Genomic DNA, 15,782 nt, shown 5'->3' with positions numbered 1-15,782 from the left:
AAGACGGAGTACTGATGGAATATCTTGAAATGGNCTGCAAAAGCTCCAGAAAATGCCCGTAAGTATATATATATATACACAGATTGCTCTAAAGTTATAAAGCTAGTCAGTTATTTTTCTTTTCCTGATAGTACAACAGTTTGAAGAGTTTCTTTTTGTGATTAAAAATGAGCATGGTTAAAAGAATATAAAAGGAACAGCCAACTTACTTTCGTAAATTTGTATGTATAATCAAAATTTGAGGGTGTATTTAGCTATATTTTTCGGCAAAATATTTGTTGAAAGAGTACCAACCAGAAATATTTCCTTACCCAACAAGGCTGTTATATAAGAGCAAAAAGTAAACATCGGATCGGAATATTTACATGTCTCATCATCTCAAACAATATAAATTTCGAGCCATGCTATTTCTGGTTTTCAATTAAATATTTCATCAACATCTGAAATATTCTAGGGTTTGTATTTAACGTTGTTAAAGTTAAAGTTGTAGAGATTTATTTTTTTAATGATGCTTTTTAGAATTTGGATTATATGTCTAAAATTGATATTTTAGTTAACATTTAATAATAATAATTTATATTTATTATCCTTTTAATAGAAATACGCACAAACTGCATTCATCTTGAAGATAAAGAAACTAAAATGTTTTTTGAGTAACTTAAAATAGATGAGATAAAAGTTAAAATCTTCAAACAATACACTTGATGTTGAAAAGTATTCAAAATTACAGATAATAAGCTGTTATCTGTTTCGTTGATAACTTATAGGGGAATGAAATCTAAGAACAACACTTCTGAATTTCTTATATACGTGACATTGAATACCCTTATGAGGATAATATCGCAGTGGCTAGATAAGAAAGCATTTCAGATATAAAATTTAAAAAAATTAATTAAACCTTTTAATCTATTGTATGATTATTTGTTTATTATGTTGCTTAAATTTTTGATTTGTGTGCTTAGTGTTTCTCTTTCATACGGTTTTGAGGATGATGTTGCACGCCGATTACACGTTGAAGAGTTACAGTATGAAAATACCCTGAAAAAATTTGACAGTTACCCTCCTGCAAAAGCTCCAGAAAATGCCCGTAAGTATACTTTGAGTACTGATGTATTTCTGTATAAATTTGTAAGCATTCATACTGAACTAAACTGTTTATAAATCAAATTTATAAATACGAGTCATTGTTGCAGTTGCAATTTAGTTACGTCTCATTAGAGCTGCACGGCTATTAGCGACGGTCTGGGAAGCATCCCTGAGGATGATCCGACAACTTGCCATCACAATTTTGATCCTCTGCAGAGGGATGGTATCCCCGTTTCGGGAGCCTGGCGGCCAGAGTGTGATGTCGAGTACTTTACAGTACAACAAGCACCATTACCACAAACGATCGGTCCCATCTCAGACTGATCAAAGTGCTCACAAACCCTCGCTCTGACTGGTAAGCCAGTAATGCTTGACTTCGATGATCTGTTGAGAAGCGTGAAGCAGTCCACCGCTGGACAAATCTTAGACATTAAGACAGTCTTTTTTTTGTCCAATTTATTTTGTAAATGGAAGCTAGAGGTAATAATGGTTAAAAAATGTATAGTTGATATTGTAAATTATATATTTTAATTGACTGAAGGAAAGAATTTAATTCTAATGATTAGAACAAAAAGACCAAGTTAGAACCCTTCTTAAACCCTTTGACGCAGAAAACTTGTTATACATATTTAGTATACATTTTTCATTGTTTTGTATTAATTTCGCTGAAAATAAGTGAAAAATATTAGGCATAGAATTTTAATAATTTATGGTTATAAAAGCATGAAACATCGAGTGTCTTTTTTTGTGTTCAACGTAATCCGAGAACGGCTCACTTCCAAGCGATAATTTTTCAAATTTGCAGTTATTTAGATACAAAAGAAACAATTATTCATCATTGAAATTTCCTTAATTTACAAAATCAAATTGATACATTTTTGAATATGAATAAAAAAAAATTCAAGTTTTTTTTTCGGATTTTATATTTTAGTACAAATATAATTCCGATAATTTAACATATTTCTTGAGTATCTATTAGATCGTTTTTAATTATTAAAAATACCGAAATATATTTTTACTTGTAATTTGAGAATAGGAAGAAAATATGGAAAAGGAAGAATGGTGTTCCAACTTCGTCAAGGGATTAATACACTGTATAACGTTATCAAGGTTAAAGAGGATTTTTTACTTAATAATTGAACATAACTTGCTACCTTAGAAAGGTTGCTGCTATGTTATTGTTCAACACGCTATAAATTTAGCTGCGTGTAAATCGAGCGTATTTGAATTCAGTGTAATTGAAGAAAAATTGAGGACCTGCGTTACAGTTTAAAAACATTAAACAAATCATTAACATAAAAACATAAATTTTTTTTTCGAATTACTTTTTTTGGATTTTATATTTTAGTAACAAGTTCTGATAATCGAACAGATTTTTTTTTGTGAATAACTATTAGATAGTATCGTATAATTAAAAAATACCAAAATATATTTTTGCTTGTAACTAGAGCATCAATATATATAAAATTGTGTTCCATCTGCATCAAAGGGTTATTAGGTTGTTTTTCATATAATGTCAATACAAAATTATTGCTCATATTGGCTGAATAATGGTAATAAAATATCGAGTGTACCTGGCAATTTCATATGGGGCCGATATAGGTTGTGAAGTGACTGTAAAATATCAGGTGGATCGGACAATTTTATGTAGGGCCCATATCGGAAAATATCGGCTCTCATAAAGCCAAGATTCGTGAATATTGTTCCAATGATGGCCCAAGTTATTTCGCTTCTAGGGTCCTCACAAAGAATTATTGGAACGGATTGATACCTGTCCGACTACACCCTCGCTAAACATTTGTTCATTTTTATAAATTTTTTATTCAATATTCCAGATTGCATGTGCGAAAATGGAGAATGTTTGAGAGATTCTTCTGGGGAATTGAAATGTGTCTGCTTACCAGAATATGGACTTTATGATTCATATCGTTGTAAAGGTATACAATAATACATTCTTACATTTTTTAAAAAGAAGAGAAAAATGAAGATTTAATATTAAATTAAGGCAGTTACACCTTTCTACAAAACACTAAACGAATTTCTCTGTTAGAAGATAATTTTTCATTATTTTATTAAAATTTGAACGCTTATCTACATATTGCTAACGTTTACTTTGATATTCTTCATGCGCAATCTAAATTTAATGTATACTTAAGATTTTATTAAATTAAAAGAGTTACATTTTTCTATAAAATAGTAACGGAAATTTTTTTGTTAGAAGGTTGCTTTTCACTATTTTATTGAAATTGATGTTGTTAAAGAAATTACTATTTAATTATTATTTGAACGTTTATCTTCATTTTTATAACGTTTATTTTCATACACAAGCTAAAAATTGAATTAATACCTGATATATTCTTAAATTAAACAGTTTCTCTTTTCTTCGAAACACCAAATGAATTCTTTTTGTAGAAGATTATTTTTCATTATTTTATTATATAATTTGAACGCTCATCTTCATTTTTCTAACGTTTATTTTCAAATTCTTCATGAGCAAGCAAAGTTGAATGCAAATTTACTATACTATTAAATTAAACCAGTTACATTTTTCCACAAAATCCTAAAAGAGTTTTTGTGCTAGAAAATTATTTTTCCCTGATTTATTAAAATTTGAACTTTCATCTTCATTTTTCTCTTGTTGATTTTAATATTCTTCATAAACAAGCTAAATTTAATATATACTTAATGTATTATTAAATTTGAACAGTTTCACACCTTTCTACGAAATACTAAATGAATTCTTTTGTTCAATTGCTATTTTTCCTCACATCATTAAAATTTTCACTCTCATCTTCATTTTTCTAACTTTTATTTTCATATTTTTCATGCACAAGCTAAATTGTGCATATACTGCATATTTTTTTTTAAATGCTCTTGGCCACACTAGTTCATGTTGTGATAGCTAGTGTGGAGACGTGTTATAACTAATTTTTTGATATATTTTCTTACGAATAAAAATTTTTTGAGATTATTTTAAACACAGAGGAAATTAATTTGGCAATATATAATTAAACAAGAATTTTATAAAATTAAATATTATTATTTTATATTTGTCTAGCTTGCCTTTGTGGTCCAGGAGCCAATTGCACTTTTCAGAAAGGTTGGTTTAAAACATATGTAAATTGCATTTGCCCTGAAGGCTCAAAAAAGGGTGCTGACAACCGTTGTGAAGGTAATTAATAATTCTTTTTATTTATAGTTTTTATATTTGTATATTCGTAATACATCATATTGTAATAATATACATTTGATAAACAAACAATACATTTGATAAACAAAAAAAAAACAATGCATTTTGCACTAAATATAGGACATAACTAATGGTCACCACAGGCTAAAGGGTGATTAAATACAATCGATGGCTTTTAAAAAATTGTCGGCCACTTACCACGTTATTGCCACTTGACAATGCACCCTATGCGCATTCTATTAATATTAGTCTTTAATAAATATGGAATTATTATAAATATTTCATTTATTTTTTGAAAATTACTTCATTTCATCTTTTGTTTCTTATGATTCTTTCAACATCATGAAAAAAATTTTGCAAAGCCAAACTAAGTCCAATATAGTGAGAAATTTACCCATTTAATTAAGAAAAATAGAAGAAAATGAAAAATGTATTTAGTAAGCTGTATATCAATTTCCTCATCAGACTCACAGATGTATATGTAATGGTTTCTTGGATTAAGGTGGAATCTGTCCTTGTGTAGTATGCTATACATTTAAAAAAAAATTAAAGTTCAAATGTTTATTTTTCAGATCCATGTAAAAGTAATCCTTGTAAAAACGGCGGGAAATGTAGAGTCGATAAAAATGGTCTGCAATGTGACTGTCCTTACCCATATTTGGGCAAATTTTGTGAACAAGGTAAATATATGAATCCTTTGATGCCAACATTTATAATTTTCACTGAGGGTTTTTTATAGTTGTTGAAAACAGAGTAAAGGTATTATAGTTCTTACCAACTTTTTTTAAAAACTTTTTCAGGTTTTTACGCATATAAGGTAACATTTAGAGGGATCTTGTAAATGCTTTTTAAATTTTTTATGCTGTGGTAGTTACAGTGATTTTAAATGAAATTGTTAAAACCATAGTAATATACTAAGGCATACAATTAGTTACCTCTAGAAAATCTGATCACAATAGCATACCTGCCAACTCTTCCGGCTTTTCCCGAAGATTTTATTTTCATATTTAAAGTGGTAGTAATTATAAACTATTTTTTCTTTTATAATCCTAATTTTTAAATGATATTGATCACCACTATTCTTACAAAAATTAAGCACATATATTAATATGCGTTACTGTCAGTTTTTTCAAATACAACGTATTTGTTTGCTTAAAATTGAAGTTTTAATTCCATTTTAATACCACTGGGAAAAATAATAATGGAAGGGATTAAAAGTTGGCAGGTATGCAATAGGTATCTGAACCTATTGTTATCTAACAAGACTCAGTTCTCTTACGAGTTTTAAACTGCTGTAACAAAACGTTGGAAAACCGTAATGGTGCATGAACTTGAGTTAACCACTTTAGTTAAATCTGTGAAGTGTATAAAAAGATTGTCTTAAAAACGAAGTCGTATGACATGGAAGAAAATTCCTTCCAAGGGTGAATGTAAAACCCTTTCAGTTCTATTCTCTTCTTCAAGTTAATCAACATTGGCCCCGTTTACATGAGCAATCTATTAATCCGGGGTAAAAGAAGGGTACAGGGATTTTACAGGGCAATGTATAATCGGTAAGAAAACCCGTTTACACGCAAAAGAATTTCAACCCCGGATTTTCAAACAACTTCCTCTACGTCATTGGTCACATGATAAATCGGAAGTAAGAAAATATATCAGCTGGCGATCAGCTGGCTTCTTTTCTTTTTTTCCCGCCATTATTTGAAACAAATTAAAATATTTTCACGTTCCGAGTTCCAAAACAAAACACATGGGCCCAGAACGTAAACAATCACGTGACTCGCAATGCATCTCGGGAAAGCGAGGTGAGCTTACCCTGCATATTTCCATCTCCTACTAGGAATTATTATACCCTTCTTTCAGTCCTTCAATTTTTCCCTGCGTAGGGGAAGAAGGGTAGAAAATGACGAAAATTCCAGCTTTTACCCCGCATTTTTGTGCATGTAAACGGGGCTATTATCTACCTTTCAAGAAAGAAGCAGTTTTATATATGCTATAATTGTAAAAAATATCTCGGTAGTTGTAAAAATTTAATGTTTTTGAAAAAAAGGAAAATGCTAGAAGGAAACGCCGTTTTTAGTTTTTTCCGTCTTGGTATTTATACAGGGAAGCCAACTGCTCCGCTTTCTGGAATAGTTTTAATAAAAGTGGTAGCAAATTATACAGTAAAATTCGTTACAGAAGGACAGTTACGTCCACTTCTTAATAGAGTAACCAGTATATTGTTGCTTTAACGTTGGATTTTATATGATATTTATAATTTTTGATAGTTAGTGGTGAAAAAATTACTTAAAAGGAAAAATACCAAACTAAAAGTAACTTCAATTTCGCTACCACTAGAAAATTCTATTTTACAAAGCGGAGCAAGTTGGCATCTCTGTATATAGGCCTTCTACCCTGATTCCTTCTAGCGTAAAAGAGTATTAACTACCACTTTTAAATTTTACAAAGATCCGTTATTAGATTAACAGATACAACCAGGCCCAACAGATACAACTAGGTTTAGGTACCCAGCTACTGAAAACCTCGCTACCGCGGAGGTTCTGTAGTTTCAAAAAATATTTTTTCTAATGTATTAATATCCTTCGGTAGTCAAGCAGATGAAATTTGCAAAGTACTTAGCTACTATCACAATTTATTTCACTTTTGGATGTATTAGAGAAACGAGACGTATAGTGTGAAAATAAAAATAGACTACCCTGAATAACTGTAGATCTAATGATCGCATCTTCACGTTTTATACTTCAAGGTTCGAGGGACTTAATTAATGCAGACGATATATTAAATTATGAAATCAGACACTTAAACGTACTTTCTTTGAATAAACATACTTTTTCCCCCCGATTGACTAGAATTTCTGACACTCAAATCAAGGAAATCTAACAATTTAAGATATTCGGTTCCAATAATTTAGTCGCAATAGATTGGTTTGGTTGACTGCTTAATGTGAATTTTACTTTTTGCGTATTTAACAATATCTTGAGTACTTTTTGAGCGAATTGAAATTTTTTTAAGCACAGTTATAAAATTCGTTCATCCAAAGATAATTCAATGCAAAATATAACACAGCACAGCTGCTTTACCATAATGTAGCACAGCTGCCTTACCACAATGTAGCACAGCTGCCTTTGGGCTAATCAATTCTCGGCCAAATAACATGCATTTACAGGGTTTTAGTAAATATTTATTTTTTTATTATTTTCTTTATTTCTGAGAAAGTTTTGTATTTTAAGGTATGCAATTTTTTAAACTTCATTTTAAAGAACGCAATTTTAAATGACAAAATACAAAATCTGAGTGAAATCGGTCGAATAGTTTTTGAGAAATTGAATTTTCAAAATATCGTACTTTTATCCAAAAAACAGTTTTATTTATAACCTAAAGCATCGTCTGCACTAATTAATTATCATATTTCAGGAAAATTGAGTTCTAGAACGTGAAGATCCGATAATGAGATCAAAAGTTATTTAGAATTGTCCGTTGACCTTTCTACTCTCTGTCGGTGTTATTTGACACTGATTACAAATTTGTATTTTTTTATTGTATTTTTTAAAGCTTCTCTTTTGTGTCTGGTAATTTTTCAAAGCAACAACGCCTGATCATATTAAATTCGTCTTGGCACAACAATTTTTTTCATAAAGATACATTATTGCGTTTATGCAGCAGTAGTAGATCAGAATTCACTGGCATTCTGGTAGCATTTGGTACCGAGACTTTTTATTTTTATTTTTAATTTAGCCACTTTTTACTTTTTTGAACGAAAAAAAAACAGTATTTTCAAAAGAATAATTAGTGCAAATAGATTAAATAAATTTTAAACAGAATTATTTCTGCATTTTTCTCTTGTAGCACATGTCGATAGCTCATATTTTATTTCAGCAATCTATAGACAAACAATGAACAAAGAATCCAAACAATGAACTGATCTGTTCTCTCGCTTCATTCTAGTTATAACTACTTACACTGGATGGCGTTGGCAGTTTGCTCAGAACAATTTCTCTCATGAAGATTTTTTTTAAATGTTTTTCAACTTAAAGATATTACTTTTAATATTATTTTGCACTCTACAGATGTATGCATGGAGAATCCGTGTCAAAATGGCGGTTCCTGCATCGTAGCTGAAGACGAAATAGATTGCATTTGTAAACCTCCATTTAAAGGAGATTTTTGTGAAATTGGTAAGTTTAGAATCACTATATATCCCATGTAAAATATTCAAAATAGCACTGAATTTATAAATCAATATTAATAAATTCGTTTCGTATTCAAATTTAGTTGAAACCCATCCTGCCAAAAGAAAAGTGCGTAATTTTTTTTTTTTAACGACTTTTGTTTTTCTGACTTAGTAAAAACGAACAAAAAATAAAAAATAAAAAAACCATATTCATACCCTCCAAACAGGGAGGCCAGCTACTTTGCTTTCTGCAAAAGTTTTAATAAATTGGTAGCGAATTAAATAGTAAAATTTGTAAAATAAGGATGATTACGCCCACTCTTTATAAGCGTCATCACGGGAAAAAATGAAATTTATTTGTTACCAGTTTTTACTCCGGTGAGCTGCCAAGGTGAGACAATCTAGCGTGACCCACCGGTGCGTCACCCCGGCGTGAACGTGTTAATATTTAACTCTTACAAATTTTACTCATACTCATATGTGGTGGTTATCTTAGCATCAGCCCCGCCAGGGGCTCTAACTAATTCATCTGAGTGGGAATAAATAATAAATCGACGAAGCGCAAATGAATGGTGAAAGTTGGGGTTCAGTAACATTTACTGAGTGAAAATTAAAATGAAGTAGCGAGATTAAACAAGCAAATTTAAGAGGTCTTTGTCGCAAACTGCATCGCCTCCTGTGGAGATAATATCCCCGAGCTTCTCAGGTGCACAGTAGCCACATAGCCTCAGAGAAAAGGAAAAATGCATGATAATAAATGAGCATAAATATATACAAGTATTTACAACTAGTATTTAAAACATTTACGGACAAAACTTTATCGGATAGGAAAAGATCTTTCTTTCTTTCTTTAAACAAAACTGGGTGCCTAGGACGCGCAGCGTCCCCTACCCCATTCATCATGAAAATTATATACAGTGAATAAAACATTTTGAATTATGTAACAATGTGGTATTTTACAAAGTTTTACTTACTTTACTTTATTTATAAAAAACTGGGCACCTGGGCCGCGCAGCGGCCCCTATCCCATACATCTAGAAATTTACATAAGTTTAAAATGATAACATTTTGAATTTAGCAGTCGATGTGGTTGCTAATACAAAATTACAAGCACTTTGCTTGGGTAAATAAACATTTGAATATCGAAACTAAATTTACACATATAAATATAAGCATATAAATATAAACATAATTTGAAATATATATACATAGGTTGACATAGATAAACATAGTAGATATAACATTTGACTATAGAATCTAAATTGACACATATTGACATATATAAATATAAACATAATTTGAAATATATATACATAGGTTGACATAAATTAATATAGTAAATATAACATTTGAATATCGAATCTAAATTGACATCTGTTGACATATATAAATATAAGCGAAATATTGTTCATTAAATACAATAGAATTTGCAAAAGAATTTAACGTGCATAAGTTGATAAATATATATGCATAAATTGGCTATATTATCAGAAAATAAAATTTGATGTAATTTAATGTAACATAAGTAAAAGTCTGCTGAGAAAAGTTCAGTGAATTTAACTTGAGAGTTTTGAAAATAAGAATAGAACTCACTGCGTTTGAGATGATTCCCCGATGATCTCCCTTAGAAGACGGAGCACTTCTTCATTTTTGAGCAATTCCTATTTTACAAAGTTTGCGTAACTATTATAAATTTACAATGTAAATATTTATATTTAAAGTGGTAGTAAAGTTTATGCTTTCCCTGATTTTAATATTTAATTTCATATGACTTTAACCACCACTACATATCAATAGAATTATATTTATTTAAGCGCAGGGCACGTTATCAGGTCTCGAACCAAAGGGCCGTAAGGCATACCCTCCAACTTATGAGGATTTTGAAAATAATTATTTCTAGTGGTAGCGAACCAAAGTAGAAATTTTTAAAGCAAATGGATCTCTCATAAAACTTTTATCAGAACTTAAGAATCTAGCCATATGGCCTGCACTTTTATAAGTAATAGTGGACAAGTTACGCTAATATTAATTTTTTTTAAATATTAAGACATTAATTTTGCTACCGTCTGAAAAGAAGATTTCTGAAACTACGGAAATTCCGTAGCAGTTGGAGGCTATGGTAAGGCCTCAGACGCCCAGTTCCACTACAATAAACTAACTGTTCTTATAAATTAAAAAGTAGGGACAAAATTTTAATTAAAAGTTAAGATTTTTTGTTAGCTTCCAATTTAATATTAAACCCTTCTATTAAATATGTTCAATTATAAACATTATGAAAGTGGTAAATACGAATTTATAAAAATACATTTTACTTTCTAACTTTTGCTACCACTTTTAAAATTTTTAAGGGACGTCCAGCGTAATTTTTTGATCTTTAAAAATATAATAAATATTTTTGCTTAGAATTGTATAATAATTTTCATTTTACTACCACTATAGCAAATAAAGTTGCATTTTATTTCATTCTTTAAAATTTTGATATATAGTCGTGGAAAAATAACTTAATATGAAAAATACTAAAAAAAAATAACTTGAAGTTTACCACTAGAAATATTTTTTTACTAAGCGGAGATAGTTGACATCTTTGTAATCACATTCCACTGTAGCGAAATAAGGGCTGCCATATTTATGCACTTTTTCTAAATTTCTTATAGAGGTAGTTAAGTTATTGTTTACTGTATGATTCTTTGTTTTGTAAATTTGATTTCAAATTATTTCCCAAAGCACTACATGCAAAAGAATCAACGGTACATATAGAGTAAACCAAACAATAACCATACGAATAACCAAACGTTCTGAAACCTTCCGTTTTTTATTGTTTGCCAATCTGCAAAACACGTATTGAAAGATGAGGGTCAGTAAGACATGCCATTACCAACGCCTTCACACGGTTTTTTATAGGTAGTCCGATCAGACCACTCTGAAGGATATCTATTTACCGAACGAGTCATTTAATACAGAATATAGTTAAAATAAGAAAGTGGTAGTAAATATATGACTACAAATTTATCTTATTTACGAATATTATTGTTTTGCCTTATTCTCTTGTCAACCACTACAGATTCAATTCTCAAATATATATGACAAATTTCTCTCAATTACTTTTATAAAAGGTTTTGGGATCATGCGCTCAACTGCTTCACTTTTTAAACAGTCTGCGCGGACTACTTATAAGAAACCGTGTGGAGGCTTCTTGATGTAGGAGGTGATGCCATTACTCAAGAAATTTAATCAGAGAAGTAGTTATAGATATGTAATATTTTTCTTTCAGGTGCTTGTATGCCAAATCCTTGTAAAAATAATGGTTTATGTGAAGAGAAAGGAAGTGAATTCGATTGTTACTGCAAAATGCCTTTTTATGGAAAGTTTTGCGAAAAAGGTATTGAAAATGTGCATACCAAAACATTTTTACGATTTTTTTTAGTGGTAGACAATTTTATTCCTTAAAATATTATTCTGGATGTGAAAAATCTGGTTTATAATTAAAAAACTTAGTAGAAGAACGAGATAAGTGACATTTTCAGAGATGCAACGATCATGATAAAAAAAAATCGGTGGTATTGGAATGATTTCATCACAGATTTATTAGAAAGCGGGAATATTAATTCTTGCCTTTATTCATTTATCACTGCCTAACTCTTAAAAAATAATGAAGCATACTTAAAACTAAAGTGATTAGTTATGTTAAGATTAAAGTGAAAGCAACAGCTTTTCTGCTACATTAAACATAACCATATTGATGTAACCATTTTATGTCATTTCCTCTGATTCATATATACCTCTAAAAATGTCACTTACCTGGTTCTTTCTCTTATCTCTTATTTAAACCACCCGATCATAAAGAATTTCATAATGTTATATAGGAACCCTGAAAATAATGCCTCTTATGTGCGAAAGCCTGACAAAATCAAATAATTTGCCGTAAATCATTAGATTAATTTAATCTTGACATTCTGAGATACCTTAAAATTTATTTGGTATGCATTATGCATAATAGACAACTGGGTAACTTTAAAGAAAATATCAGTGTAGAGAATAGCTGAAAAGTCGATAGGGGAAAAAAGGTTTTAACCCTTTGGGGCCGACTGTCACAAATACGTGACAGCATAAAACCGTATCAATCAGGTTAAAAATATAAAACTGGTAATCAAAGTATTTCTTTAGCAGTTTATTTGTGGGCGGAGTAATAATTGTTTGATTTATTTAATTCACCAATCCTTTGTTCAAAATAAAACTATTTAGTTATACTTTGAATTAACATTGATTATATATATGTTTAAACTAACAATAATTAAATTAAAAGCAAAGTAAGTCTGTCAAATTAGCAACGACTACATTTAAGTTACCGTTTTTTATTTAATTACGACTTGATTCTGATTTTGTACGAATGCTTTTCTGAATCACCCGTCCCCAAAGGGTTAATCTTCATAATTTTGTTCGTAAATATAGGACTAATGTATTTATCAAGTAATAATTCGGGTGATTATTAATAGTTATGGTTATTATTACATAATAACCATAATTTTTGAAGAATGCGATAAAAATTCTCATAAATGCAGTTATTTTGCCGGCATTAACTACACTGAAGTCTTTTTGAGTTTAAGGATATAAAAGAGATTTCGATTGTTGTTGCTAATTGTCTGTTTGTGGAATTATGAAATATTGATAAATTTTAGGTAAACATGAAAGTCCGAAATGTTGAATGTTGACATTCTGAGATGAACAACAACATTCGCATTAAGACTTATGTAAATGTCGATACCTATAGGAATGTCCGTATGTACAGGCCTCTAATATTAGAGCCGCATTGTAAGTTGATACAATAAATATAGCTCCCTGAAATAATTTTGTTTCCGCTACACTTGAGGCTTTTATTTCAGGAAATTTCATACTCGTCTAGTTTTTGAGAAAGCAGTTAATGAACTTGAAAGTTGTGCAAAATATCAGTTTCCGTCGACTTAAAGATCATTTTTATGGGCACATCAAATATAAATCATAAATATGTTTATATTTTTAGATACTAATCCTTGGTATGTAGTATGCGGGGAAAAAACATACCACCCAGAAAAACTTTTGATCTAATGATCGGATCTTCATGTAATTTGCCCAAGATGATATTTTAAGCTATGAAATCAGACACAAAAACGCACTTTCTTTGAATAAACATACCTTTTTTTCGACGGATTTGGATTTCCAAGTATGTGGGGTAGTCGTAATCTGAGAAATAGGATCCCAATTTCAAATTTGGAAAATTTTACCAAAACTTTACTAACTTAATTAATTTTACGTGTAAAAACTTGACAACTTTTTTTTAAAAAAAAAGTTGATAATAACTATAATACCTTTATCCTGTTTTCAAGACTAAGAATTCATATATTTATCTTGTTCACAAAATTTGCCCAAATTTTGGGCAATTTTGGCAATTTTGGGCAAAAAAGGCAGTCACATTGCAGACCAGTTTTACCGATTCTATATCTCTCGCCGTTTCTACAAGGATTACTTTTACATGGATCTGAAAAATGATCATTTGAACTTTAATTCTTTTAAAAATATTTAACATATTACATAAAGAAAGATTAAACCTTATTCCAAGAAATCATAACATATACATCGATGAGTCTGATGAAGATAATGATGTACAGCTTACTAAATACATTTTTCTTTCTTCTTTTTCTATTTTTTTTAATTAAATGGGTAAATTTTTCACTGTACTGAACTTAGTTTGGCTTTGCAATTTTTTTTCATGATGTTGAAAGAATTATAAGAAACAAAAAATGAAATGAAGTATTTTTCGAAAATTTAATGAGATATTTATAACAATTCCATATTTATTAAATTAGGAATAGGTCAAGAGAGTGCTCCTTACCTTGGATCTCTCAATGTTATTATTTTTGTTTTAATGTTAAAAAGAAAGAAATATAGGTTAACCAATAAAACGCAAATTAATGTTAGCCGGTTAAGGCCAATTCGTTATCTTTTGGTGTGAAGGAAAATCAGTTAAGGGTTTGCGTGAATAGGCGTTGTAATTTAAATAGCATTGAGTTTAAAAATGTAGTTTATTATACATTTAAACTTATGAAACTTTACATCACTTTCAAATTTACACAATTTCTCCATTTATTTCAGAAATGATTCCTGAATATTCTTCAACATATGTTTCTACTATTTCAACTGGAAAAATCGTCTCAGAGGACTTCAACACAACATTTTCTGAACCTTTTAACTTCACGAATGAATATGATTGGACAGATGAACCTCTAAACTATTCGTTGACTATAAACCAAACAACCGATAATTTGCTCGATTACTCATATGAATTTAATGACACTACTTCTGAGCCTTTTAACTTCACGAAAGATTATGATTGGACAAATGAACCTCTAAACTATTCGTTGACTATAAACCAAACAACCGATAATTTTCTCAACTACACATATGATTTCAATGAAATTGCTTCTGAACATTAGGAAAACTTGTATGATACCTTGTTAGATTTCCATCTAAAGTTATTCTAAATATTTATATATATTCTAAAGTATCAAAAATTACATAACTGGAAGTATTATTTCATATTCTAAACTTACTTTCTAAAAATTTGTATGATAATCGGAAATATATAATTTCTTTGTTAAAAAATGGTTACCTAATAATGCCTTGATAATTAATTAAAATTCGAACGAGCATGTAAACTGAAACAAAGTTTTGATTCATTCTATTGTATTAACATGAATGCATAGAAAAAAAATCCACTTATCTTTTATATTGACTGCATAGAAATTGAGACACTTAGAACGATTTCAACGAAGTAATATGAATGTGTCATTTAGGATGAATCTGACTATTCTATATAGTGTTGATATTGGTTGTAAAGTGGCTGCGAAATATCGAGTAAATCGAACAATTCTATATAGGGCCAAAATCGGAAAAGATTCGTGAATATAGGGTCAAAGAGGGCCCAAGTTATATTGCTGCTAGTGACTTATATATTTTTTTGCATTGAGCATATCATAACTAGTAACTACAACTAGTGTAAAATAAGTTTTCCTTTTAGAGAATTCAAGCGACATTTTTCAGATAGATGTTTCCAGATTAGTTTTTATTATTCTTTTTTAGTCTTTATTAATCTTTTAATGTTTTTACACTCATTATATTTTCTAATTCACCAAATTTATTCTAATCAACCTTATTATGTTTCTTCAACATTTATAATGAATGTCTATAATCTTCAATAAATTTCAAATATGTAATTGCTTTGGTTTTTTATTTTGCAATTACCCATCACACAGATCTTAACATCAGAAAATATCTCATAAATGGAAGCATTAACAAAAA

General features: G+C 29.7%; 1 protein-coding gene across 1 annotated transcript; it reads left to right on the top strand.

Annotated features, from left to right (window-relative positions):
* The first annotated feature begins 750 nt into the window (after positions 1 to 750).
* Positions 751 to 15,697, top strand: LOC107447280 (sushi, nidogen and EGF-like domain-containing protein 1). Its single transcript, XM_016062154.3, has 7 exons — positions 751 to 1,087; positions 2,922 to 3,023; positions 4,145 to 4,258; positions 4,849 to 4,956; positions 8,347 to 8,454; positions 11,722 to 11,829; positions 14,577 to 15,697. Exons 1-7 carry the CDS (start codon positions 931 to 933, stop codon positions 14,915 to 14,917), a joined length of 1,038 nt encoding a protein of 345 aa, XP_015917640.2. The 5' UTR covers positions 751 to 930; the 3' UTR covers positions 14,918 to 15,697.
* The last annotated feature ends 85 nt before the right edge of the window (positions 15,698 to 15,782 follow it).

Source organism: Parasteatoda tepidariorum, chromosome 9 (genome assembly GCF_043381705.1).
Source record: "Parasteatoda tepidariorum isolate YZ-2023 chromosome 9, CAS_Ptep_4.0, whole genome shotgun sequence".
Taxonomy (NCBI): domain Eukaryota; kingdom Metazoa; phylum Arthropoda; class Arachnida; order Araneae; family Theridiidae; genus Parasteatoda; species Parasteatoda tepidariorum.
Note: the sequence above shows the minus strand (reverse complement) of the source record. Positions and strands in the feature narration are given on the sequence as shown.

Excerpts from the sequence above, each read along its gene's own strand:
- LOC107447280 (XM_016062154.3), top strand. The coding sequence starts at position 931 with ATGTTGCTTAAATTTTTGATTTGTGTGCTTAGTGTTTCTCTTTCATAC. Across the intron at positions 4,259-4,848 it reads TGCTGACAACCGTTGTGAAG|ATCCATGTAAAAGTAATCCT; the intron begins GTAATTAATAAT and ends TTTATTTTTCAG. Across the intron at positions 8,455-11,721 it reads AGGAGATTTTTGTGAAATTG|GTGCTTGTATGCCAAATCCT; the intron begins GTAAGTTTAGAA and ends TTTTTCTTTCAG.